At 38.9% G+C, this 24,598-nt stretch overlaps 1 protein-coding gene across 2 annotated transcripts in view; it reads left to right on the plus strand.

Annotated features, from left to right (window-relative positions):
- SACM1L (SAC1 like phosphatidylinositide phosphatase) overlaps positions 1-23,771 on the plus strand; it is a 68,685-nt gene extending 44,914 nt beyond the window's left edge. For both annotated transcript variants that reach the window (XM_058556646.1, XM_058556657.1), the window contains 9 exons: positions 9,243-9,322; positions 12,164-12,262; positions 14,991-15,129; positions 17,621-17,690; positions 17,810-17,882; positions 19,201-19,294; positions 19,413-19,505; positions 20,192-20,249; positions 23,377-23,771. In XM_058556646.1, the coding sequence (XP_058412629.1) occupies positions 9,243-9,322; positions 12,164-12,262; positions 14,991-15,129; positions 17,621-17,690; positions 17,810-17,882; positions 19,201-19,294; positions 19,413-19,505; positions 20,192-20,249; positions 23,377-23,513 (843 nt within the window). In that variant the 3' untranslated portion in view covers positions 23,514-23,771. The remainder of the gene's footprint in view (positions 1-9,242; positions 9,323-12,163; positions 12,263-14,990; positions 15,130-17,620; positions 17,691-17,809; positions 17,883-19,200; positions 19,295-19,412; positions 19,506-20,191; positions 20,250-23,376) is intronic.
- The last annotated feature ends 827 nt before the right edge of the window (positions 23,772-24,598 follow it).

Here is a 24,598-nt window from a genome sequence, read left to right on the forward strand (position 1 = left end):
CCCATTATAAGTAGGGTTATATAGTATGTGTTCCTTTGTGTCTTGCTTATTTCATTTAGTATAATGTTTTTAAGGTCCAATCATGTTATAGCATGTATCAAAATTTCATTCCTTTTTAAGACTGAATAATATTCCATTGTATGTATTTACCACATTTTATCGTTTTATCTATTGATGGACATTGGGTTGTTTCCACATTTTTGCTATTGTGAAGAATGCTGCTATGAACATTGGTGCACAAGTATCTGTTTGAGTCCCTGCTTTCAGTTCTTTTAGGTATATACCTAAAGTGGAGTTGCTGGATCATATGGTAATTCTGTGTTTAACTTTTTAAGGAACTACCATGCTGTTCTTCACAGTGGCTACAACATTTTACATTCCCACCAACAATGCACCAGAGTTCCAGTTTCTCCACATTCTTGCCAATACTTGTTATTTTCTAGATTTGTTTTGTTTTTAGATTGTAGGCATCCTTATGGGTTTGGAGAGGTGTCTCATTGTGGTTTTGATTTGCATTTCTCTAATGACTAGTGATATTGAGCATCTTTTCGTGTACTTATTGGCTGTTTGTATATCTTTGGAGAAATGTCTACTCAAGTATTTTGCCCATTTTTATTCAGGTTGTTTGTTGTTTCTGTTGTTGAGTTATAGTATTTCTTTTTATATTCTGGAATTAATCTATCAGATATATGCTTTGCAAATATTTTCTCCCATTCTTTGAGTTTTCTTTTCATTCTTTTGATGATGTCCTTTGATGCACAAAAGTTTTTTTATTTTGATGAAATCCATTTTATCTTTTCTTTTTTGCTTGTCTTGTTGGTGTCATATTCAAGAAATCATTGCCAAACCAATGTCATGAAGAGTTTCTCCTATGTTTTCTTCAAGAGTTTATAGTTTTAGATCTTATGTTTAGGTTTTTGATCCATTTTGAGTTAATTTTTGTATATGGTGTAAGGAATGGGTCCAACTTCGTTCTTTTGCATGTGGATGTCCAATTTCCCCATTACCATTTGTTGAAAAGACTGTCCTTTCCCCATTGAATGATTTTGACACCCTTAAATCAGTTGAACACATATGCAAGGGTTTATTTCTGGGCTCGTCCTTCCATTCGTTGGTCTTTATGTTTGTTTTTATGCCAGTATGACACTGTTGATTACTGTGGCTTTGTGTAGTAAGGTTTGAAATCATGAAGAGTGAGACTTCCAACATTGTTCTTCTTTTTCAATATTGTTTTGGCTATTTGGGGTTGCTTGAGCTTCCATATGAATTTTAGGATGGGTTTTTCTATTTCTGCAAAAAAAACTGCCATTGGGATTTTAGTAGGGATTCCATTGAAACTGTAGATCACTTTGGGTAGTCTTGTCATCCTAACAATATTAAACCTTTCATTCTGTGAACACATGTCTTTCCATTTATTTATGTCTTCTTTAATTTCTTTCAGTAATGTTTTGTAGTTTTCAGTATACAGGTTTTTCACCTCCTTGGTTAAATTTATTCCTGAGTATTTTATTCTTTTTGAGGCTATTGTAAATGGAACTTTTTCCTTAATTTTCTTTTTGGATTATTCGTTGTTAGTGTATAGAAGTGCAACTGATTATTGTGTGTTGATTTTGTATGCTGCAACTTGCTGAATTCATTTATTATCTCTAACAACTTTTCATGGGATCTTTAGGGTTTTTCTGCGTATAAGATCATGCCATCTGCAAACAGATAATTTTACTTCTTCCTTTTCGATTTGGATGCCTTTTATTTCTTTTCGTTACTAAATTGCTATGCCTAGGACTTCCAGTAGTCTGTTGAAATGAAGTGTCAAAAGTGGGCATCATGTCTGTTCCTGATCTTAGGGGAAAAGCTTTCAGTCTTTCACCATTAAGTATGATGTTAGCTATGGGCTTTTCATATGTGACCTTTATCATGTTAAGGAAGTTTCCTTCTATTTCTAGATTATTGATTTGAGTTTTTTATCAAGAAAGGGTGTCAGATTTTTCAAATGCTTTTTCTAAATCAGTTGATATGATCAAGTGTTTTTTTCTTCACTCTATTAATGTTGTGTATTATATTTATAATTTTTTTCTTTTTTTTTTTTTAGTGAGGAAGGGTCACCCTGAACTAACATCTGTTGCCATTCTTCCTGTTTTTTTTTTTTTTTGCTTGAGGAAAATTCACCCTCAACTAACATCTGTGCCAGTCTTTCTCTGTTTTGTGTGTCAGATGCCTCCACAGCATGGCTGATGAGTGGAGTAGGTCCACACCTGGGATCTGAACCCACGAACCTGGGCCGCTGAAGCGGAGCATGCAAAACTTTAACCACTTGCTGAGGAAGCCTAGCCCTGGGCTAACATCTGTGCCCATCTTCCTCCACTTTATGTGGGGCACCGCCACAGCATGACCTGACAAGCGGTGCATCTGTGTGTGCCCGGGATCTGAACCTGGGCCGCTAGCAGTGAAGCGCGCGCACTTAACAGCTACGCCACGGCGCCGACCCCTGCATTTTTGTATGTTGAACCATCCTTGCAGTTTGGGAATAAATCCCACTTGGTCTTGGTGTATAATCATTTTAATGTGCTGCTGAATTCAGCTAGTATTTTGTTGGGAATTTTTGCTTCAATATTCATAAGAGATATTGATCTTTAGTTTTCTTTTTTTGTAGTGTCTGTTTTTGATATCAGGGTAATGCTGATCTCATAGAATGAGTTAGGAAGCCTTCCCTCTTCTTCAGTTTTTTGAAAGAGTTTGAGGAGGATCAGTGTTAATTCTTTACATTTTTGTTAGAAAATTTGTGAATCATCATCACTGTGAAGCCATCTGGTTCAGGGCTTTACTTTGTTACTGATTCAATCTCTTTATTATTTATAGGTCTATTCAGATTTTCTGTTTTTTCATGATTCAGTTTTGGTATGTTGTGTGTTTCTAGGAATTTGTCCATTTCATTTAGGTTATCCAAATCATTGACATGCAAATATTCATAGCATTGTCTTATAAAGTGTATAAATAAAGTATAAATAAGGTATTCTCTTCTAGAGTATAAAAATACTTTTTATTTCTCCAAAATCAATACTAATGTCCCCACTGTCGTTCCTGATTTTAGTAATTTGAGTCTTCTCTCTTTTTTCTTGGTCTAATATTATAGCTAAAAGTTTGTCAATTTTGTAGATCTTTTCAAAGAACCAACTTTTGGTTTTATTGATTTCCTCTATTTTTTCAAAAATTCTTTATTCTGTTTATCTTTGCTCCAGTCTTTTATTATTTCCTTCCCTTTGCTAGCTTTGAGTTGCGTTTACCCTTCTTTTTCTGGTTCCTTAAGTGTAATGTGAGATCATTGATGTAAGGTTTTATTATTTTATTTATTTATTTATTTATTTATTTTTTTGTGAGGAAGATCAGCCCTGAGCTAACATCTATTGCCAATCCTCCTCCTTTTTTTCCCCCCCAAAGCCCCAGTAGATAGTTGTATGTCACAGTTGCACATCCTTCTAGTTGCTGTATGTGGGACACGGCCTCAGCATGGCCGGAGAAGCGGTGCGTCGGTGCGCGCCCAGGATCCGAACCCGAACCGCCAGTAGCGGAGCGCCTGCACTTAACCGCTAAGCCACTGGGCCAGCCCAAGGTTTTATTTTTTAATGTATATGTTTACAGCTATAAATTTCCCTTAGTACTGCTTTTGCTTTTTTTCACAAGTTTTGGTATATTGTGTTTTTGTTTACATTTGTCTCAAAATATTTTCTAATTTCTCTTGTGATTTCTTGCTTAACCCAGTGGTTGTTTGAGTGTGTTGTTTTATTTCCACATATTTATTAAATTTCTAGTTTTTTTCTGTTGTTGATTGTTAGCTTCATTCCATTGTGATCAGAAAAGATACTTTGTATGACTTCAGTTACTTAAACTGTATTCAGACTTATGTGACCTAACATATAATCTATCCTGGAGACTGTTACGTGCATACTTGAGAAAAATGTGTATTCTGCTGTTGTTGGGTAGAGCGTTCTGTCTGTTAGGTCTAATTAGTTTATGGTGTTCAGATTCTCTTTTTTCTTATTGATCTTCTGTTTAGTTGTTCTAGCCATTATTGAAAGTGAGCTGTTGAAGTCTCCCAGTATTATTGTAGAATTGTCTGTTTCTACCTTCATTTCTTTCAGTGTTGCTTCATATATTTTGGGGCTCTGATATTTGGTGCATATATATCTTAATTGTTACATCTTCTTGGTGAATTGACTCTTTTATCAGTATATAATGTCCTTATAACAGTTTTTGACTTAAAGTTTATTTTGTCTGATCTCAGTATAGCCACTCTATCTCTCTTTTGATTACTATTGTGTGGATATCTTTTTCTATCCTTTTACTTTAAACGTATTTGTGTCTTTAGATCTAAAGTGAATGTCTTATACAGCATATGATTGGATCATGTTTTTTTAATCCATTCTGCCAATCTATGCCTTTTGATTGGAGAGTTAATCCACTTATATTTAATTTCTGATTTATAAAGAGTTATTTCTGCCATTTTGCTACTTGTTTGCAGTACCTCTTGCAGCTTTTTGTCCCTCATTTCCTCCATTACTATCTTTTTTTATGTTTAGTTGATTTTTTTGTAGTGACACATTTTGGTTACCTTCTCATTTCCTTTTGTGTATATTCTACAGATATTTTCTTTGTGGTTACCGTGAGGATTACATGTAACATCCTAAAGTCATAATATCTAATTTGAATTGATACCAGCTTAACTTCAATTGATACAAAAACTCTACTCTTATGAAGCTTTGTCCCTTCTCTTTACATTATTGATGTCACAAATTACATCTTCATACATTTTGTTCCCAATAACATAGATTTATAATTTTTTTTTTATGCATTTGACTTTTAAGTCCTGTAGAAAATAAAAAGTGGAGTTACAGACTAAGACTACAAAAATGCTGCCTTTTATATTTGCCCATGTATTTGCCTGTACTAGAGATCTTAATGTCTTCGTGTGATTTCGAGTTACTTTGTAGTATCCTTTCATTTCAACCTGAAGGACTCCCTTTAGCGTTTCTTGTAGGGCATGTCTCATGATAATGAACTCCCTCAGCTTTTGTTTATCTAAGAATGTCTTAATTTCTTGTTTTTGAAGGACAGTTTTGCCAGAAACAGAATTCTTGGTTGACAGTTCTTTTCTTTCAGCACTTGAAATATATCATCCCACTGCCTTCTAGCTTCCAAGGTTTCTGAAGAGAAATTGGCATATAATTCTATTGAGAATCCCTTGCATGTGATGAGTCTCTTCTCTCTTGCTACTTTCAGTATCCTCTCTTGTCTTTGTCTTTCAGTAGTTTGATTGTAATGTGTTTGGTGTGTGTTTCTTTGGGTTTATCATACTTAGAGTTTGGTGTGCTTCTTGGATTTAAAGGTTTATGTCTTTCATCAAATTTGGGAAGTTTGGGGACATTTTTTTTTTAAATAATCTCTCTGCCCCTTTTTTTCTTCTCCTTCTGAGATTCTTATAATGAGTATTTGATGGTCCCAGAAGTCCCCTAGGCTCTGTTCACTTTTCTGCATTTTTTTTCTTTCTGCTCTTCAGACTTGATTGCAGGTATACCTCGGAGATATTGAGGATTTGGTTCCATACCACTGCAATAAAGCAAATATCACAATAAAACAAGTCACACTAATTTTTTGGTTTCCCAGTGCATATAAAAGTTATGTTTACATTATACTGTAGTCTCTTAAGTGTGCAATAGCGGTCTGTCTAAAAAAATGTATACACCTTAATAAAAAATACTTTATTGCTAAAAAATGCTAACCATCATCTGAGCCTTCAGCAAGTCATAATCTTTTTGCTGGTGGAGGGTCTTGCCTCGATGTTCATGGCTGCTGACTGATCAGGGTGGTGGTTGCTGAAGGTCGGGGTGGGTGTGGCAATTTCTTAAAATAAGACAGCAGTGAAGTTTGCCACATCAGTTGACTCTTCCTTTCACGAATGATTTCTCTGTAGCATGTGATGCTGTTTGATAGCGTTTTACCCACAGTAAAACTTCTTTCAAAATTGAAATCAGTCCTCTCGTATCCTACTGCTGCTTTGTCAACTGAGTTTATGTAATATTCTAAATCCTTTATTGTCATTTCACCAGTCTTCACCAGAAGTAGATTCCACCTCAATAAACCACTTTCTTTACTCATCCCTAAGAACCAACTCCTCATCCGCTAAAGTTTTATTGTGAGATTGTGGCAATTCAGTCACATCTTCAGGCTCCACTTCTAATTCGAGTTTTCTTGCTATTTCCACCACATCTGAAGTTACTTCCTCCACTGAAGTCTTGAATCCCTCAAAGTCATCTATAAGGGTTGGAATCAAATTCTTCCTGTTAATGTTGATATTTTGACCTCTTTCCATGAATCATGAATGTTCTTCATGGCATGTAGAATGGTGAATCTTTTCAGAAGGTTTTCAATTTACTTTGCCTGGATCCATCAGAGGAATCACTATCTATGGCAGCTATAGCCTTATGAAATATATTTCTTAAATAATAAGACATGAATGTTGAAATTAGTCCTTGATCCATGGGCTGCAAAATGGATGTTGTTAGCAGGCATGAAAACAACGTTAATGTCATTGTACGTCTCCATCAGAGCTCTTGAGTGACCAGGTGCATTGTCAGTGAGCAGCAGTATTTTGAAAGGAATCTTTTTTTCTGAGCAGTAGGTCTCAACAGTGGGCTTAAAATATTCAGTAAACCATGTTGTAAACAGATGTGCTGTCATCCAGGCTGTGCTGTTCCATTTATAGAGCACAGGCAGAGTAGATTTAGCATAATTCTTAAGGGCCCTAGGAATTTTGGAATGGTAGATGAGCGTTGACTTCAACTTAAAGTTGCCGGCTTCTGCATTATTAGCCCTAGACAAGAAAGTCAGCCTGTCCTTTGAAGCTTTGAAGCCAGGCATTGACTTTTCTCTAGCTATAAAAGTCCTAGATGGCATGTTCTTCCAATATAAGGCTGTTTTGTGTATTTTGAAAATCTGTTGTTTAGTGTAGCCACCTTCATTAACTGTCTTAGCTAGATCTTCTGGAGAACTTGCTGCAGCTTCTTCATCAGCGCTTGCTGCTTTACCTTGGGCTTTTATGTTATGGAGACACTTCTTTCCTTAAACCTCATGACCCAACCTCTGCTCCCTTCAGACTCTTCTTCTGCAGCTCCCTCACCTCTCTCAGCCTTCATGGAATTGAAGAGAGTTAGAGCCTTGCTCTGATTTAGGCTTTGACTTAAGGGAATGTTGCGTCTGGTTTGACTTTCTATCCAGACGACTTGCTCCATATCAGCAATAAGGCTGTTTTGCTTTCTTATCATTCATGTGTTCACTCGAGTAGCACTTTTAATTTCCTTTAAGAACTTTTCCTTTGCATTCACAACTTGGCCAACTGTTTGGTACAAGAAGCCTAGCTTTCGGCCTATCTTAGCTTTTGACATGACTTCCTCACTAAGCTCTTGCTTTAAAGTGTGATTCTTCATTTCACTTGAACACTTAGAAGCCATTGTAGGGTTATTAATTGGCCTAATTTCAGTATTGTTGTGTCTCAAGGAATAGGGAGGCCTGAGGAGAGGGAGAGAGATGGGGAACGGCTGGTCGGTGGAGCAGTCAGAACATACACGTTTATTAAGTTCGCTGTCTTATATGGGTGCAATTCGTAGTGCCCCAAAACAATTCAATGGTAACATCAAAGATCACTGATGACAGATCACCATAACAAATATAATAATAATGAAAAAGTTTGAAATACTGTGAGAATTACTAAAATGTGACACAGAGACACAGAATGAGCAAGTGCTGTTGGATAAATGGTGCTGATAGACTTGCTCAGCAAGGCTTGCCACAAGCCTTCAATTTGTAAAAAATGTAATATCTGTGAAGCGCAATAAAACAAGGTATGCCAGTATATCGTTTGTCCTATCTTCAAGTTTACTGATTCATTCTTCCTGCTCAAGAGTGCTTTTGAACTCCTCTAGTGAATTTTTAATTTCCATTTTGTACTTTTCAGCTCCAGACTTACTGTTTGGTTCCTTTGAATAATTTCTTTCTTTGTTGATATTCTCATTTTGTTCATAGACTGTTTTCATGATTTCCTTCAGTTCTTTGTCTGTGTTTTCCTTTAGCTCTAAGCATATTTAAGACTGTTGTTTTAAAACCTTTTTCTAATAAGGCTTCTGCAGGGATGGTTTCTGTCAATTTATCCTTTTCCATTGAATAAGCCTTGTTTTCCCATTTTATTGTATGCCTTGTGATTTTTTTTTGTTGTTGAAAATTGGGCGTTGGATGGTTATAATGTGCTAACTCTGAAAGTCAGATTCTCCTTTCCTGGGGGTTTGCTGTTTTTTCTGTTTGTTTTGATTGTTGAAGGCTGTAGTAATCCATTTGTTTTGAAACTTTTCCAAACTATTTTTGCAAAGACTATTCCTTGTTGTGTATGCTCACTAAAGTCTCTATTCTTTTACCTCATGTTTAGCTAATGTTTTGACAGATTTTCTTGAATGCTAGGAACTGAAACAAAACAAAAACAAATAAAAAACAGAGAACAACCCCTAGGGATCAGCCTGAGGTGAAGGCTTGAGGTCTTCTCAGGACTTTTCTGAGCATGCATCTTGCCTGGGGTTGTGTGTGGCTTTCTGAAATTCTCCTTGTACCTGGCTGCTTTTGAATGTCCTAATTTCCCAAAGAGTATCACCCCAACTGCTTATGCAGGCTTTAAATGGTCTATTTTATGTCTCCACATGAAATCTCTTGCCCTATGCATCTGTTAGTTTGTAGTCCTCTCGTAGCTTTTAGGAGCAGTGTCCACTTTTCCTGCCTGTGTTGAGAGTTATGCAAAACAGAGACAAATGAGTCAGTCCTTCAGGTCAGAGCAAAACATACACAGTAATTTGCGAATAAGGTCTAGTCTTCTCCCTCCAGTTTGAGGAAGGAAACTGAGAACTGGGTCGCCACTGCTTAAGACTAAGAGGGCACTGCACTGGGTTGGGGTGGGGGCAAGGGCAAGTAAAAATGCGACAAAACTGCCCTACAATTTTGAAGATGGCTTTTTCTTGGGTTGGGCATTTGCTTGGTTGCTGTAAACCTTTGTTTTCCAGAGCTTCTACAAAGTTGGTTCAGACAGCTTCTGGTTTTCTGTTGGTTTTGTAAGGGAACAAGAGCTTGGAGCTTCCTAGTCTATCTTTTTGCTGATCTTGCTCTCTCCTTTTAAATAAACTTAAAAGTATGGTGTTTTTAATTTTTTACAGGTTAACCAGAAGGGCTCGGAGAAGCCACTTGAGCAGGCATTTGCAACAATGGTGTCTTCCTTGGCGAGTGGAATGATCAGGTACCTCCCTGGAAGTCTGTTGCGGGTCTTTTCAGATTAGACGTGCACTTAACATATGTACACAAGTACATAGATCTCGCTAGACATTATATTTCAGCTAATTGTCTGTTTTCAATACTAGATCAAAACATAACTTTGTTGGCTTGAAATTTTCTCTGGCATAATTTATATTGCTGAATAACTTCAGAACAGTCAGTTTTAATTTGAATTTTGTAAAAGTTTAGTCGTTGATTAAAATCCCCTCCTTGAGGCTTTGTGTCGCTGTGGCTATTAGGTCACGAGTTTCAGTTCCTCTTGATTGTTTGATGTGTCTCTGTGGTCTCGATCACCATGTGAGCTGGAGCGATTTACTCTTGCATGGTGGCCTTGTCTGGTGCAGCTTTGCCTCTCCTGTAAGTCACCAGGCAATAATTGCAAATTTTGTGCAGCCTTGTCAGAAGAGGGGCATCTAAAACATCAACAATTGTTCTATGTAAAGGTGCAAGGTAATGAGTCAGCCCATTTGGAGCTTTCTGCAGCAGGAAGCTGCGGCGGGAGGTGGGGGTGTACTGTGGTAGGAAGTGGCCACAGGCACTGGGGGGAAACTTTCCAAAGAAATGGTACTGGGTTATTTTGGGAGAAATTTTTTTAACCTATGGAAAATTTTAAACATACACAAAAATAGAATGATTATAATGAACCTTTGAGGAAGAATTTGTGTGTTTTGTCCAACTCAGAAGCTCTAGCAAATTCATCAGATCCTCACTCCATGAACATTTCCACCTTCTCACAGTGGAACCTGCCCATACACACTTTGGAGGACTCAGAGAAGGGATTCCTAACTAGGATGTGCCTCACAATCCTCAGGAACTTACTCAGAATATGCCTCAGACCTGAAAAATCAGAATCTCTGGGTTTGGAGTCTGGCCTGTATATTCTGGAGAAAGTTTTCTGGCCTCTCTGTACACCCCTGTTTAAGAAAGACCCTCTGCCCCCCAGGGTTTCCATAGCTGTGCTTACCTCTAGACTTGTCTTGAGTTTGTAGCAGCAGGTAACTTGGAGAACTTGAGGCATAAGTGAGAGTCTGAAGTTGTGTCCTTGGTGTTCCAGGGGACTGGGAGGGCACTCAGTGCTAAAGAGTGAACACCCCAGAGCTATTGTTATTTCCCTTCTGTGAGCTCTGAAGACCACCAGACAGAGGAGCATGTTAAAAAGTGTATTTGAATTTTTTTTTTACTTAATAAATATATATTCTGGCAGGGGAAAAAATCAGTTTGTTGGTTAAAGTGAAATCAAATGGTAGATTTATTGTCATCTTTCAGATATCTATTGGACTGATTCACTTTTTAGTTTTTTAACCATTGTTACTTTGAGTAAATTAAATAAATTAAGTTGATGGATTGGGGAATGACCAGAAAGAGAAAAGTCGTATGGTTGCACTTCTGAGGAATGGAGGGACACATTAGCAATGGAAAGTTATCCTTTTGGAAACTGGGTGAAAAAATGAGATATGCTTCTAAGGGTTTCTTCCTCGAACTTTGAAAGAAGTAGAACTGCTTGACTATTGGGTTCAGAAGTAAAATAATATATTTAAAATAATTTATTATCAAAATATAACTATGTAACTCGTTCTTAGAAGATACAAATGTGATTTTAGAAGGATATGAGCTTAAGAATCCAAATGTGTTTAGGTGCTAGTGAGCTACTTAAATTCTTCAAGTCTAGAACTATTCTGGTCAGAACACTCCAAAAATAACTGTCACACTGCCACTTTCATTGGAGCTGTCTTTGAAAATGCTTCCTCCCGCTCCCAGTCTTCCCAACATCTAGCCTCTCAGTTGGCTAACCTTTATTTTTGTCCTAATTTCTAAGGCTACCATTCTCACCTGAGGTAGCCATTGAGGTGGTAGGAGCCCCTCTCCACCTGCTTAGAAGCCCACACTCTATTGATGCCCCTTGGTCTGTTGGAGCCAAGGGAGTCGCATGAGAGCAGATGCCTCATCTGAATTTTACTATGTAGACGAGAGTGTAATGTCCTTCAGTCCTCCTGCTTTATGACTTGACTTGCTCCCTGAGTAGGAAGTTGGACAGAAGTGGAATATATGAGATTCTTCGTGTATCCATGATGTTCAGGTTCTCTGCATTCTTTCTTCCTCCCTTGGCTCTCAGGAATTGGTTCATGATTTTTTTCCCCCTCTTAAGAGGCAACATTTTTCAGCTCATGATAGGACATCTTTATTGTTAGACATGTTTTAACTTTGAGATTTGTGCCTCTTAAATATTAAATAACTGAAAACAACTCATTACAGATTGACCAACAAGAAAATTCTCTCTGCCACGTGTATGTGCAATGTATATAGATATTGATAAAGTGAACCAGAGGGGGACCATCTTACTTCTTTTTTTCTCACAACCCCTAGTACACAACAGACATTCAATCTAATCCTTGGACTCAATCAAGTTTGACCGTTTTGAACATATTAACTAATTTGAAAAACAATAAAAATTCTATTTTTTTTATTCTTTGCACATGGGGGTAGAGAATAAATATATGCTAGACAGTCCATTGGACCAGGCTGCTTTATATTCATACCTCACTGCTGGACTTGAGCTCACTTCTCTAACATTTTCCTGGGCCTCCTCTCTATTCCTATCTGAGGGCCTCTAGAGGAACGTGTAGATAGAAGAGAGAGTGTGAGTGAGTGTGTCTGTGTGTGTAGTGGTAAATTCAGAGTGAAGGAGGCTCTACTGTTGCCAAGAAATACGTATGCTCTGATATAGAGAAGAAAAATCAGCTTATGAAGGTATTATTAATAGAAGGAAAATGAATAATCTGGTTGGTTTCTGAATTTCTTTTGGTAGATATTTTGCCTTTGACTTCCATAAGGAATGTAAAAATATGAGATGGGATCGACTAAGTATTTTATTGGATCAGGTAGCAGAAATACAAGATGAATTAAGGTAAGCTATATTATTTCCCTCTGGAGGTTGAGGGAAGAGGTATGTGTATATATTAATCATATTTATTATGCATTATCTAGCAGACTTACAAATACAGTTCACTGGGTTGACAGCACTTGTTTATACTATTATTTTTAGATTTTTTTTTTTTATTGGAAAGATGTGACTTGATTATTTAAAAATATGTTAAAATTCTTAATAATGACTCAAAGCCAGGTATTTTCATGAATTATCTTCTATATATTTACAAATATTTACATAATTAAAGTTAGTTTGCAACTGTTTTATTTTCAGTTGTTTTCATGAAACAGATAAACATTAGCCTACCTAGTCTTTGTTGTGATAGTGTTTAATTGCTTTTCTCTATTCCGTTCTGATATAATACAGTTTCAATTAAATGTTCTCCTTCACATTGAGCATCTAGTTTTTTCCTTCTCTCTTCCTATGATGAAAGTGCTGCAGTGAGTCACTCTGGATATATGTATTATTACTTCTGTAATAAGTTCCTAAAATAAATTCTTGAGAGCAGGATTAGTGGATCAAAGGATCTGAATATCTTTATGGTACTTTCTGTGTGTTTACTGTGTTATTTACCATATTGATTCACAGGTTTACTATACTCTATGCATATGTTAGTCTTTACTTATTTTAAAGCCAGAAGAAGGAATCTATAAACCATTCTATCATTATGTTCTGCCTGTGTGTGGTTGTAACTCTGGCAAGCCAAATGCACTTTTTAATTTTCGTTACACAGTAACACAGTAAAACTTCTCCTATAGACATTTGCTCAGTTTTTTACAATATATTTTTATACACATTAAGTAATCAGCCTACCATTAGTTAAATCTGCTTTTTCTCTGAGGTTTTGTCATGAGCATAGCTAGTGAAGGGGATTGACTTCTATCATCATTGGCTGGGCCTGGCACATTGTCAGAGGGGTTGGTTCCTTGGGTTCACCGTTAATTGCTGCCATACAAGAGTGGCAGAAGGAGGGATTGACACCAGAGTCTGTGTCCATTGCCACACACTATGTTCCACAGGGACAGTAGAGCTTTCACCAGTGACTTTCAGATGACCAACCTCTCTGGACGTTTTTTCCTAGGAGTTTTTGGGGAAGTGGAAAGAATCTGGGCTTTGGGGTCTGACACATCTCATGGTGATATCTCCGTTTGTCTCTTATTAGCCATGTGACCCGGGGCAAGTTAGTTATCTTCAAACCTTGGTTTCTCCATTTGTAAAGTAGAGATAATAGTATCTACCTCATAGACTTATTGTATAGTTTAAGAAATAATATATATATATTTTTAAGGATTTATTTATTTATTTATTCCCCCTCTTCCCCCGCCAAAGCCCCAGTAGATAGTTGTATGTCATAGCTGCACATCCTTCCAGTTGCTGTATGTGGGACATGGCCCACATACAGCGTGGCCGGAGAAGCGGTGCGTCAGTGCGCGCCCGGGATCCAAACCCGGGCCGCCAGCAGCGGAGTGCATGCACTTAACCGCTAAGCCACAGGGCCGGCCCTAAGAAATAACATTTATAAATTACCTAGTATTTATTTTATAAGTACTAATGGGGTGCCAACACCCACATGCACTCATGCACACGTGTATATACACCAACTCTAAACGATCCTCACTAGTTCTATAAGAACCTCATGTAGATTTTTAGTCTAAACATAGTCTTTTAGGCCCTTATTTTAAGGTCATGATTTTTATTTAGCCTTTGGTGAATATATTACATTTCCCCCCTTTTTATGATTTTGGGGAATAACTACAATAAAATTAATATTATCTATTATTCACTGTATGTTCTGTCCCATACACTCTGCCAAGTACTTTATGTGTATTATGCATTATCTCATTTAAATCTTAGAGCAGCCTAATGGTGGTGCTGTCACCTCCACTTTGTGGATAAAAAACCTTAAGCTCTGAGAGGTTAGGTTAATTAAAGTTATTCAGCTAGTAGGTTGCCTAAGGAGCTAAGGCTGGCAACCAGTTGTTTGCTGCTGGAGTCCATGCTCTTCTTCACTGCCACTCTGTATGTTGTCAGATTTTCAAGTTCATAGTTATCTGAGGAGATTGTTAAAAATGAAGGAAACGTAGGAACTGGTGACCACGGCTGGCTCCAGTGCAGACGTCTGGGAGGTTAAGGAGAGAAAGGGAAACTGATTTTTCAAATATTACCCTATTGTACCTGATAAATTTTGTACTATTTACATATGTTACCCATTTTAAGAAAGGATTTAAAAATGTTTTTACTGTGCAACATCCAACCCTTCCTTCAGAGATTCTACTCAGTTTATCTCAAGGCCAAGTACCTTCATTTTTAACAGAAAACTCAGGGAATTCTGATACAGATAATACAGCAACCATGCTTTGAGAAATTCTGATATATGGGACATAGGTGGAATAATTATGTCACGGGAAGTCCTCCTCTGGCCTTAGGGAAACTTGGTTGACGTCCATAGCAACCTTTACAATGCTCCCAGCTCTAGTTTTTCACATCTCTTGGGTGAAGTGACCTCTGATGCTACAGTTGTTTTTTGGGTGGGAGGCTGTCTTGCCTCCCAAACTTCTTTTTTTTTTTGGTTTATGGTAATCAAATATACCTGGACCATGCATTTACCAGTTTTAATATTACTGATACAAGACCCCTGTTATAAGAGGTATGTCCTTAGTAGATTTGAATGATTTTTGGTATGAGTGTTTATACAAATGTGTTTTAGTTATTTTCTAGTGGACCCTGTTGGCAAGGTGGTGACAAACCAGGAAGGTGTGTTCCGCAGCAATTGCATGGATTGTCTAGATAGAACCAATGTGATCCAGAGTCTGTTAGCTCGTCGTTCGCTTCAGGCCCAGCTTCAGGTACAAATTCTTCTTTTCTTTTCTTAAATAAACAATATAACAAAAAATTAAAGAAACTTCATCTTTAAAAACCAGTAACAAGGGGCCAGCCCGGTGGCATAGTGGTTGGGTTCATATGCTCCGCTTTGGCAGCCCGGGGTTTGCCAGGTTCAGATCCTGGATGCGGACCTACACACTGCTTGTCAAGCCATGATGTGGCGGTGTCCCACATATAAAGTAGAGGAAGATGGGCACGGATGTTAGCCCAGGGCCAATCTTCCTCAGGAAAAAGAGGAGGATTGGCAACAGATGTTAGCTCAGGGCTAATCTTCCTCACTGGGGGGAGAAAAAAAAACAAACCCATTCAGATTGCCCCTACTCTAACCCAGCTCTTTCTTTTTGTGTCTTACCATCCATGACTGTGCTGATTTTCCATAACCATGGTTAGTATACGTATGCATAATTTTTGATTTTGCCATTTTCCTCTAGCGTTATACGTAATCATAGTATTTAAGAGTTGCATTGTTGTACTATAATTTACTAAGCCATTTAGGTTGCTACGTTTTTGGCTTATAAATAACACTACAGAGAATATATTTGAGTTCATTATTATTAACTTGAATTATTTCCTTTGGATTAATTCCTAGAAGTAGAATTAACTGGGTTAAAGAGAATATATATGTTACTTTCCAGGAGGGTCATGCCCGTTTACACTGACACCAGCCAGCAGTGATAAGTGAATTCATTTCATTGAACTCTTGCCAGTGTTAGATATTTTTATTTAAAACTTTTTTTTCTGTTTTAATAGTACGAAGTAGTACTTCAAGGTTGTTTTCATTTGCATCTCTTTTATTACTGGCAAGGGTTATTAACTCCCAGGTAAAAAGTTGTGACACAGCTTTGCTTTACCACTAAGATTGTACTCTTAAGAAAAATAGATATAAATGTTTTCTTCTGTTTATACTTGGGATTAAAAATATGTAGAGCCCAGGGGCCGGCCCCATGGTGTAGTGGTTAAGTGCGCACTCCGCTGCTGGCAGCCCGGGTTCGGATCCCGGGCGCGCACCGACACTGCTTGTCAGGCCATGCTGTGGTGGCGTCCCATATAAAGGAGAGGAAGATGGGCATGGATGTTAGCTCAGGGCCTTTCTTCCTCAGCAAAAAGAGGAGGATTGGCATGGATGTTAGCTCAGGGCTGATCTTCCTCATCAAAAAAAATATATATATATATTTATATGTAGAGCCCAGATTTCCAGGTCACATTGGCATTTGTTGTGAGAGGCAAACAAAATGCATCCCAAATGGTTTCCTGCCTAAATAATTAGTAAGCATTCAGCTTTGTTTATGACAATTTTATGTATCCAGGAAGGAATTATGGAGGTAAAATACCTCCTTTAGAATGAATTGTCCTGGTATCCTAAAGTAGCACATGCCAAAGGAGCAGTTTCCCTGTTTGAGCACTCTCTGCTTTGTTTTGTACTGAGTCCTTGTCAAGCTGCTGGGTTTACTTCAGAGTGTAAATATTTTCAATAGACACAGTATTAGGAATGGTTGTTTCCAAGGTTGTTAATTAACAAAAACCTATTTAACTAGGTTCTGTAATCTATATCTAACTATTCTATATGCTGAATATAGTATTATCAAACCTAACCAACCTTTGGAGAGTCTTTGGGCAAGAACCTCTCTAGCATCAGTGCCAGCTAGAGTGGGGACTCCAGTGTGCTTTTCTGCCTCCAAGGAGGGCAGTTTTTACCCAGCTGAAGGTCACTGAGGGTGGGTCCTGTGCTGTGTCTGAGGGTGGGAGTGCCCCATTCTGAGGCAGAGCTAGTCTGGTGTCATCTGAGGTGAGCAGTAAAGATGGTGGTTCTGAGAGGGTTGAGGGTCGGAAACAAAGGCCAAGGCAGGAGTTCCTAATCTGTGGTCACTGAACCCCAAAGGGGAGTTCAGTGGGGGATTCAGGATGCCCAGGAATCTTCTGAGACTATATGCAAAGGGCTGTGCATATGTGTAGCTTAGGGGGCAGTAGATATGTAGTAGTACTCATCCTATTCTCGAAGGGCCCCTGGGAACGGGAGTTAGTTTGGGGGCGAGGAAGTCTAGGGATGGTGAACTGTGAGGCAGGTTGAGGGGTGAAGCTAGTGGAGGCTTAGGGGTGGCAGGGAAGGAGGAGTCATGGCTAGAATCCTGCAGCAGCTTTCACTTCTGCCCTTTTCCTTCCCCTTCTGCCCCTCTCCTTGAGTACAGACAGTCCTGCCACTGTTCCTGGGGTGCTGGGCTCACAGGAGAGTGGGGGCTGCGGGGAAAGGGGCCCTCAGAGAGGCTTTGCAGCCTGGTGTGGGCAGGAGAGGGCTGTGGTGAGCTGGGACCCCCAGTATACAAGGAATGCATCTCCCACCTGCGGCCAGCACCCAGGAACCATGGGATACGATTTGGGGACTATCTACTTTTTCTTCCTAAATCATGTGTGCTGAAATCTTATGACACATCAACATGGGTCTGGTTCTTATTCCAGAGACTAGGAGTTTTGCATGTGGGACAAAAGCTTGAAGAACAAGATGAATTTGAGAAGATTTACAAAAATGGTAGGTAATTTCTTCAGTAGGGCAAAGTTACTCAGATTTTGAAACAAATGAATATTTTATCTTTAGATCTCTGATTGTCATTTTAATCATTATCAGCTGATTTTTACTTTTTTTCACAGCCTGGGCTGACAACGCAAATGCTTGTGCCAAACAGTATGCGGGAACTGGTGCCTTGAAGACTGACTTTACCAGGCAAGCCATGCTTTTAAAATAGCATTCCAGGGGCTGGCCCCGTGGCGCAGTGGTTAAGTTCGTGTGCTCCGCTTCAGTGGCCTGGGGTTCGCAGGTTTGGATCCCAGGCCTGGACCTACACCACTCGTCAAGCCATGCTGTGGTGACGACCCACATACAAAATAGAGGAAGATTGGCACAGATGTTAGCTCAGGGACAGTCTTCCTCACCAAAAAAATACTAATAATGAAAAATAAAATAAAATAGCATTCCAGACCAGTGGTTTACAGCTGTGGTGCATAGTAGAGTCACTTGGGCAGCTTTCATTCAGCAGCAACAACAGCAAACACCAGCGCCTGGGCATCATTTCAGACCAGTCAAGTGAGGATTGCTGGGAGGTGAGGCCCAGGCATTGGGGTATTCTTAGTCTCCTTGGGTGATTCTGATGCACAGTGGAGGTTGAGAACCACAGCCCTTCCATTCTTCTCAAAATTTACTGTGTACCTGAATCACGCCAGGCAGATTGAGCAGGTCTGGGGCCAAGCCTGAGATTCTGCGCCTCTAAAAAGCACCCAGGTGATGCTGATGCTGCTTTCAAGGACCACACTGGGTAGTGAGAGGTTAGAACATTCTGAGTATGTTACAGATGCCGTTGGGTCTTTTTCTGCTATATGGATATCCTGGGAGCAAAATAAAGTTTCTAGTCTTTTTGCTGTTTTAGCCCACTTTTAGCCCACTTAACCTGGGCTATGTGATTCTCTTCTTAAATTTCTTGTCTTGGCAACTGGAACTGAGTGTTTTTCCTCTCTGTCCTTACTTCGGTAATATTTTAGAAAGAGAATACATATTACTTGGACCTGCTAGTGGTTTCTTTTGTGAGGTGTTTTCTTTCTTCTTTTTTTTTTTTTTGTGAGGAAGATCAGCCCTGAGCTAACATCTGTGCCAATCCTCCCCTTTTTGCTGAGGAAGACTGGCTCTGAGCTAACATCTATTGCCAATCCTCCTCCTTTTTTTTCCCCAAAGCCCCAGTAGACAGTTGTATGTCATAGTTGCACATCCTTCTAGTTGCTGTATGTGGGACGCGGCCTCAGCATGGCCAGAGAAATGGTGCGTCGGTGCGCACCTGGGATCCAAATCTGAGCCGCCAGTAGTGGAGCGCGTGCACTCAACCGCCAAGCCACGGGGCCGGCCCAGTGAGGTGTTTTCTTTATATTTTCAGGGATGATTTTAACAATCTTTGTAACTCACTTATCAGCATACCACATAGTTATTGGCCATAAAACAGTGTGAGAATTTAATATGCAAATACGTAAGTCAAAACTTAACCTCTTTTAACCAGAACCGGGAAGAGAACTCAGTTGGGACTTTTAATGGATGGCTGGAACTCACTAATACGATATTACAAGAACAACTTTTCTGATGGATTTAGACAAGTAAGTTTGTATTTGATGTTTATTTTTGGTCATTAGGTGGCTGTAACTTTGCACTGTTCTTCAGTAACATAATCACATCTCATTTGGGGCATTACTAATTTTCTTCTTTCTTTTCTAGGATTCAATAGACTTATTTCTTGGAAACTATTCAGTGGATGAATTAGAATCTCATAGTCCTTTAAGTGTTCCAAGAGATTTGAAGTTCCTGGCTGTAAGAAACGTTTATTTTTTTCAAGTTGTTAAAAGCATTGTGTCTGAAGTTATAGATGGTGCCAACTCCCCTTGATTTAAAATATTGTATGTTGTTCTAAATGGAGTATAAATACTTGTTTCCCCCAGGAGAAGATCAGGGAGAAGAGTGAAATAACTTTGGAGCATTTATTTACTTTCAAACTTCACTCTCTCCCATCCTTTTTATGTGAGAACACAAATGGGAATGTGGAAGGTTTCTCATTTCAGAAAGAGTCCACTCCCCTTGTGTTGAGGGATTTACCAGAGGCAAACTTTAACATGGAAGGCAAAGTATGTTCTTGACACTTCTCTCCTTTTTGACTCCTCTGTTCATAAGACTTTCCAAGACCCTCTCTGGGGTCTCCTTCCAGTGGGAAGAGTGTCCTTGAATGGAAGTGGGGCCCAGTGTCCTGGGATCTCCTTCCACTTAGCACTCCTTGGTTTGGAGCAAAGCCATGCTGCTTCAGATCTTAAAACTTAACCACTCTAAGGATTGGGCAGTTGTGATTGAACCTCTAAATAATGATGTGTTGTTGAAAAAAGACATTTTGTATATTAGATTGCAGAAGAGTTTTATTCTTTTTCAAGGAAAGCATTCACAACTGATTTTGCAACCATTGATTAGCATTCTTAAATGATGGTTTCTCTTCCCATTTTCTTTTCCAGTTGCCTATTATCATGGTTGTTGCCTTTTCAATGTGCATTATCTGTTTGCTTATGGCTGGTAAGTCTGCTCTGATTTCACATTCTTACATTCATTTCTTAAAATGTTGAACTTTCTTGTACAACATCTTGAATTTTTGAGTCTGCTCAACACTTGATGTTTCCCTGTTAAATTTAATGAGTAAAGAGGGCAGAAGAAGTTAGTCAGATGTGACAGGAGGAAAAATATATACTCAGTAGCTGGGTAAATGTTCTTTTTTTCACTTAAGATTTTTCAAATATGTTTTTCTTATTACCAAAGTAATTCATAGTGATAATAGAAAATATAGTTAGGCAAAAAAGAAGAAAATATTATTTATCATTCTGCCTTCCAGAGATAAGCTAACTACTCTTAACATTTTGATGTTTTAATCTTTATAAGTGTGTGTGATTTTTTTCAACAGTGAGATATTATACATCTTTTTTGTAATCTGTTTTTTTTTGCTGAGCAATATAAACATTTTCCCATGTTCTTTATTTTTAATGGCTGCAAAGTATTCCATTTATGGATGTTTAGTTTATTTAACCAGCCACCTATTATTGGACAAATAAATGTTGTTAATAGATTAATACCTTACTTATCATTAAATTTTAATAGATTGAGAGCAGAATTGCATAAGAACCTGAGCTAACAAGGTCTTTACTGGTTTTCTTTTTTTTCTCTCAGTATTTTCCTGTTACTAATTTAATAAGAATTTAAGATTAAAGTGTCTCCATTAAATACCATTCAGCTCTGGGAATTTGAGTCTGTGACTTGGTCGTATTATACTTTTGAGGTGCAGCCTTAGGCCCTCTGGAAGAAGAGGCACCCTCCAGTCTTCATCCTCTGTCCTGAATTTCTTGGGCTGACATTTCTCTGCCTGTGTGATTCCGCCCATCCTCAGGGCACCATTCAGATGCTCCTCTCTCACCAAGTGTCCCTTTGTTCTCCTACATGTCCTCTCCCCGTTTCTGATTTCTGATTTCCATAGCGTGTCATGCACCTCTCTTACAGCGCTTTCCTCTTTTAACTCCGTAAGCACCTAGGGATTTCTTTTTCAGAGGTGGTGGACCTCTTTGGTGTCCCCGACATACCCAGTGTGTGGTAATGATTTGCGTACTCGTTTGTCTTTCTCACTGGTTCAGCAACTTTTTGAGGGCAGAGACTGACTGTGTCTTACTCACTGCTTTATTTCCAGTGTCTGGGACATAGTAAGCCCTCAGCAAAATGTTGCTGAATTAAGGACTCTTAATCCACCCCCACCCCCATACTACTTCAGCCTGCTTCTTGAGGGAGGCTCAGTACCTGCTCGTTTCTGTCATCCCCTCGGTGTTCAGCACTGTAGACAGTCACGACATAGGGGAAGGAGCCACCCTGTTGTTACTAGAGCAGGGGGTAGCAAACTTTTTCTGTAAAGAGCCAGAGAATAAGTATTTTAGACTTTGCAAATTACATATGGTCTCTGTTGCAAATTATTTGTTTGTTTTTTTATAGCTCTTTAAAAATGTTGGCACCATACTTAGCTCACAGTACAAAACAGGCTGAGGGCTCTAGAGCACGGGAATCACTGTGCGGCATGGCTGTGGGTCTTGTGTCAGGTTTGGGGCAGGAAGGAGGAGGACAGGACCAGCCATCCTGTGCTTCTCAAGATTCCTCAGAGGCCCACGCTGGTCTGTTCACTCCCTAGATCCTCTGACTTCTTTCTTTAAAACACCACCCAGTGGATGCCATTTTCTGGGAGCCACTCCACTGTTGAATTAATTAGTTTTGTTCTTTTGATATGTTTAGTGTTTTCTTGACTGTATACTCACATTTCCCTGTGAGAGGCAGGAAAGTCCAGGCCAAGAGCTCAGCCTGAACAGTTGGACGATTCCTTTAGGGGATGTCCTGGAGGGGCTTGTGAGGAGCTGCCTTTCTTCTTCGCCCAAGAAGAATTTTAAAACTCAGAGCTGTGAAAATTATTAATTATGCAAATTTGGATGTGTTTTTGAGTAAAAAGAGATTAGATGCTGTGGATGGTAACATCTTATATCAGTTAATTGTTGTAAGATAATGAGCTTTGTGGGCCGGCCCCGTGGCTTAGCAGTTAAGTACACGCACTCTGCTGCTGGTGGCCCGGGTTCAGATCCCGGGCGCGCGCCGTCGCACCGCTTCTCTGGCCATGCTGAGGCCGCGTCCCGCATACAGCAACTAGAAGGATGTGCAGCTATGGCATACAACTATCTACTGGGGCTTTGGGGGAAACTAAATGAATAAATTAATTAAATTATTAAAATAATGAGCTTTGTAATATTTAGATATGATAATGTCTGATTTCTAGCCTCTACTTTGGTTTTCAAGAGCATAGGAAGTAAATGCAGCATGATCTCTAACAGCTTCTTAGGAGAGAGTCTAGACCTGATTTCTTTCTGACGTGCCCTCTTCCTGGCCTCTGCACATTTCCCTCTCTACAGATGAGGCCAGTACTGTTGCAGGAGAGAAGCGACACTGGGTTCAACTATTCCAGGAGAACGAAATAGATCTTTTCCCACTTGCCTGCTGCTAACTTTTAGACTTTTCTAGACTTTGAAAAAAATGCATGTCAGGAGAGTTGTGTTATATGTGTTATTAAAATGCTATTGAGTTTTGTTTTATACACTTGACTTTAATACATAACTTTTCTGAAGCATGTATATTTTGCAAAGTTACTATTTGTGTAGGCATTTTTATAGTAGCTAATATCTGTCATAGATAGGACTATGAACTAAACTATTAGTAATAGTTTCTTGTAATGTTAAAGTATATAATCTAAAAGTAATAATTATTGTTTGTATGATATAACATGAAGTAGTTTCATCAAGTTGTTCTCAGAGTGTGGCCTTTGGACCAGTAGCCTTAGTGTTATCTGGGAATTTGTTAGAAATGCAGATTCTTGGGCCCCACCGCAGACCTGCTGAATCAGCAACTCTGGGGTTGGGCCCAGCTATTGATGCTTTATCAAGCCCTGAAGAGGATTCTGATGCTAGCCAGAGTTTGAGAACTACTGGTTTAAACCTTAATTGAGAGGTTCTTGTATTTTTCCTCCAGACGTGCTAGTAAACTTGAATGTTGTCAAGATGTGCTGAAAGCTGGATCTGGTATCAATAAAATGACTTCTGTTTACCAACTCTTTGTTTTTTTATATCAACAGGTGACACTTGGACAGAAACATTGGCCTATGTGCTCTTCTGGGGAGTTGCAAGCATTGGAACATTTTTTATTATTCTTTACAATGGCAAAGATTTTGTTGATGCTCCCAGATTGGTCCAAAAAGAAAAGATAGACTGAATTTGTGTCTGTGGAAAGCGGCTTGGCTTGGAAGATTCCATTATGCAGAACTGGAGTCTTTACTGACCCGCTTTCCACATCAGCCCGAGGTCTTTTTAAAGCCTTTTTCCAAAGCATATCTTGTGTTCTATGTGGGGGTCATGACTTAGAGTTGATCTGATGTTACTGCCTTGATGATCTCTTTACTATTGGGACAGTTATATTTATAATTTGAAGCTATTCTAGAATTAAAATGTAATCTGAGTTCAGCTCACAGAATGGAAGGAATCTATTCGTTGTCCATTTAATCGGTGGTTGCAGAAAAAGTAATATATTTAAAAAATCTAGCTTCTTTCCTTATTTAAACAGTAAAATTATTTTTCTAGCTCAGTTTCTTTATTGTCATGGTAGAAACACTTGCTGTCTTTCAAGCATACATTTCCACACATCTTTGGACTTTTCTTAAAAGTTTAATAAGCTAACTCTACTCTGTTGATCAAATGCAAGTCTTTTATAGACATCAAGAAGTTGGATGTAAGTCTGTGATTTCACAGTTGGGAAGAGGAGAGTGGGAGGCGGTGTTCTTCTGAGGTTTCGGTTGGGCTGCCTTATGAGTTCAGTCAGCTAGAACTGCTGCAGTGGGACCAGCAGTTTAAGTGTGATGGAAAAGTTTAGATATACTTTATCTTTTTTAAAAGGTATAAATGAAATCAAAGAATGTAAAGCCTATCTCTAATGCTAACGGTCCAAAGCCTCCTCTGTTTTAGGGATTGCCCCAGTGTGGAAAACACCCTTGGTTGGTCAGCTCCTTCCTCCTGGACGTTTTGGTGTCTTTGGGGTCATTCATGGAGCGTGCAGGCCTGGAGAGGGTCCTGTGCTAGATTTGGTGCTGCACTTGGAGGCAGCAGCTGCTTTTCCACACGTGGTGCTGTTGATGCTCTTCACTTGGTAAAGGTTTTTGTTAGCTATCAATAAGTGTGTTTAAAATTTAGTGCTTCCAGGTAGTAGTTATAGTTCTCCAAATCAAGGACCAACTTAAACTTTAATTTATGTGCAAAAACAAACCTGAGAGATATGCTTTAGAAGCTGTGCATAGTTCTAATTAT

The sequence above is a fragment of the Diceros bicornis genome, chromosome 2, assembly GCF_020826845.1.
Source record: "Diceros bicornis minor isolate mBicDic1 chromosome 2, mDicBic1.mat.cur, whole genome shotgun sequence".
Taxonomy (NCBI): Eukaryota; Metazoa; Chordata; class Mammalia; order Perissodactyla; family Rhinocerotidae; genus Diceros; species Diceros bicornis.